The 2,180-nt window shown below is 42.3% G+C and overlaps 1 protein-coding gene across 1 annotated transcript in view; it reads left to right on the top strand.

Moving 5' to 3' along the window:
- Positions 1 to 705, top strand: part of LOC106934402 (afadin-like) — an 8,758-nt gene extending 8,053 nt beyond the window's left edge. Inside the window, exons 2-3 of the mRNA XM_015014276.1 lie at positions 192 to 392; positions 508 to 705. Of these exons, the coding sequence (XP_014869762.1) occupies positions 192 to 392; positions 508 to 688 (382 nt within the window). The 3' untranslated portion in view covers positions 689 to 705. The remainder of the gene's footprint in view (positions 1 to 191; positions 393 to 507) is intronic.
- The last annotated feature ends 1,475 nt before the right edge of the window (positions 706 to 2,180 follow it).

The following is a 2,180-nucleotide window of genomic DNA, read 5'->3' as shown; positions in this document are numbered from 1 at the left end:
ATCCATCCATCCATCCATCCATCCATCCATCCATCCATCCATCCATCCATCCGTTGTCACCCATATTGTTCGTCCATCTGCCCATTTGTCCATCCATCCACTCCTCCCTCCGTCTGAAGTCCTGCTGCTTTATTCCTTCTTTCCTTTCTCTCTGAGGTTCGATTCTTTCCTAACCTGGTTTCTTTTTGCAGAAACATTTTTGCTCTGATTTACTTTTTGTCTGATTCTCGCCAGAAGAGTCAGAGTAACGGACCGGAGAAGGAGAAAGACGGAGTGATACAGAACTTCAAAAGGACTTTGTCTAAGAAGGAGAAGAAGGAAAAGAAGAAGAGGGAAAAGGAGTTTGCTCGGATCCCAGACGGAGACGAACAGATTCTGAGCCGCGAGGACGGGTAAACTAAACCGGCTGCACACTGCTTGACCTCTGACCTGTCTGTTCCTCCTCCTGTGTTTTTCTTTTTTTAATCCACATCCTCCACCGTCTGTCTGCATATTTTGATGATTTAGAGAGAACAACCGTCTGGCGGCGGAGGTTTATAAGGACATGCCAGAAACCAGCTTCACCAGGACGATCTCCAACCCGGAGGTGGTGATGAAGAGGAGGCGGCAGCAGAAACTGGAGAAACGGATGCAGGAGTTCATGAGCAGCGATGGAAGGCCGGAGTCGGGTACGTTAAACGTTGGTTGATGCCGTTTAAATTCTGCTGCTCAGATCATTACAATGAAACAAAAACAACGCCGTTGCCGCGGTTTGGGTCTCTGACTCCAGATGCAGAGCAAAGCAGGAAAAACATTCAGATGTTTTCATTACTGGAGGTCAAAGGGTTTCAATAATTTGAAAAGATTTTAAGTCTCCCAAGTTGTTTCCTGTTCAGATTCATTTCTGGATCAGATATTTGGCAGAGAGCAGTCTGGATTTTTAAAATGTTGTCCCCAAACCAATCTATCTCCAAAAAATATACATTTATAATTATTAGTTCCTTCATTGAATCATCATTGAATCATTGTACATCCTTGAAAACTAAAGACGGTGAAGCACATCCCATCTCTTTTTCTCTGTTTCAAGTATTTTTACCTAACAGCTACATGTAACCTGCACAAAATAAGAAACCCGTATTTTATTTTGGCGGGTCAAACTGACAGCACCCTTTAAGTTCCGGGTCACAGGTGACTCGGATTGCAATCGCTGTTGCTGCTGTCGCTGTGGCCAGCTGCTCGTCTCGGCGTCTTCTAAACGTATAGAAGAATACGGCTGGATCGAGGCTTACTAAAAGGGCCGAAGGATTAAATTGGGTGTTTCCTGCCGACCGCTCGACGGTCAGGTTTTTTTCCCCACCCCCTGTGTCACTTCAGGATGGCGAGCTACCGGATCACCGCAGCTTCGCGGTAGGATTTAAATGAACCAAGCTGTTTTCTCATTCTGGACCTATTTGCTCTGGATCATGGACAAAAAGGGACAAAAAAAAAAGCAATTAAATATTGACTGATGGACTATTGATCATTTGGATTCATGAATGGACCAAAATAGAAACTCTTGGGTGACATCAGGGTTTATTGTTTTTGTTGCTGAGTGCTTGTTTTTTTCCTTTTTGTGTTTTTGGTTATATTATAGAAAATCACTGTTATTATAAATATTATTATTATTGCATATCTTCTTATATATATGAAAGAAAAAAAAACAAGTTGAATACAATAACTTAAACATACTTTTGTCTAATGGTATTTTATTCACACCCACGGGCTCCATAACCGAATCTATTTGAGTGCCATTTGTTATATTTGGCCGTAGTCAGGCGCCTAGCCTTAGCTAGCGTTACATACAGTTTGCTGAAATGCTAGGCTAATGTTAGCATGTTTCCTCTCTGTTTTGATACGACTCACTGATTATTTGGCTCCAAACCGATTTAGTCCAAAAGCAAAGCTAAAAAAAAAAAACCTCTTTCCAGAGAAGATGCTGCTGTATTTTCACAACTAAGCATAAAGCTTTAGAATAAATCTTTGTTTTGCTGGAGTCGAGTCTCATGTGATCCCACAGTTAATCTGCAGAGTGACCTGAACATCACAGGTCGCTGCAGCTGCTGCTGCTTTGGACTCTCATCAGGATCTACAGAAAGGTTTAAATCAAAGTTTACGCCGATGGTTTTCAGTAGCAGCTCATTTTCATGCGCTGACTCGGTTCT

This window comes from Poecilia latipinna, unplaced genomic scaffold (assembly GCF_001443285.1).
Source record: "Poecilia latipinna isolate Pla-1442-1.1 unplaced genomic scaffold, P_latipinna-1.0 Scaffold1802, whole genome shotgun sequence".
NCBI lineage: Eukaryota > Metazoa > Chordata > Actinopteri > Cyprinodontiformes > Poeciliidae > Poecilia > Poecilia latipinna.
Note: the sequence above shows the minus strand (reverse complement) of the source record. Positions and strands in the feature narration are given on the sequence as shown.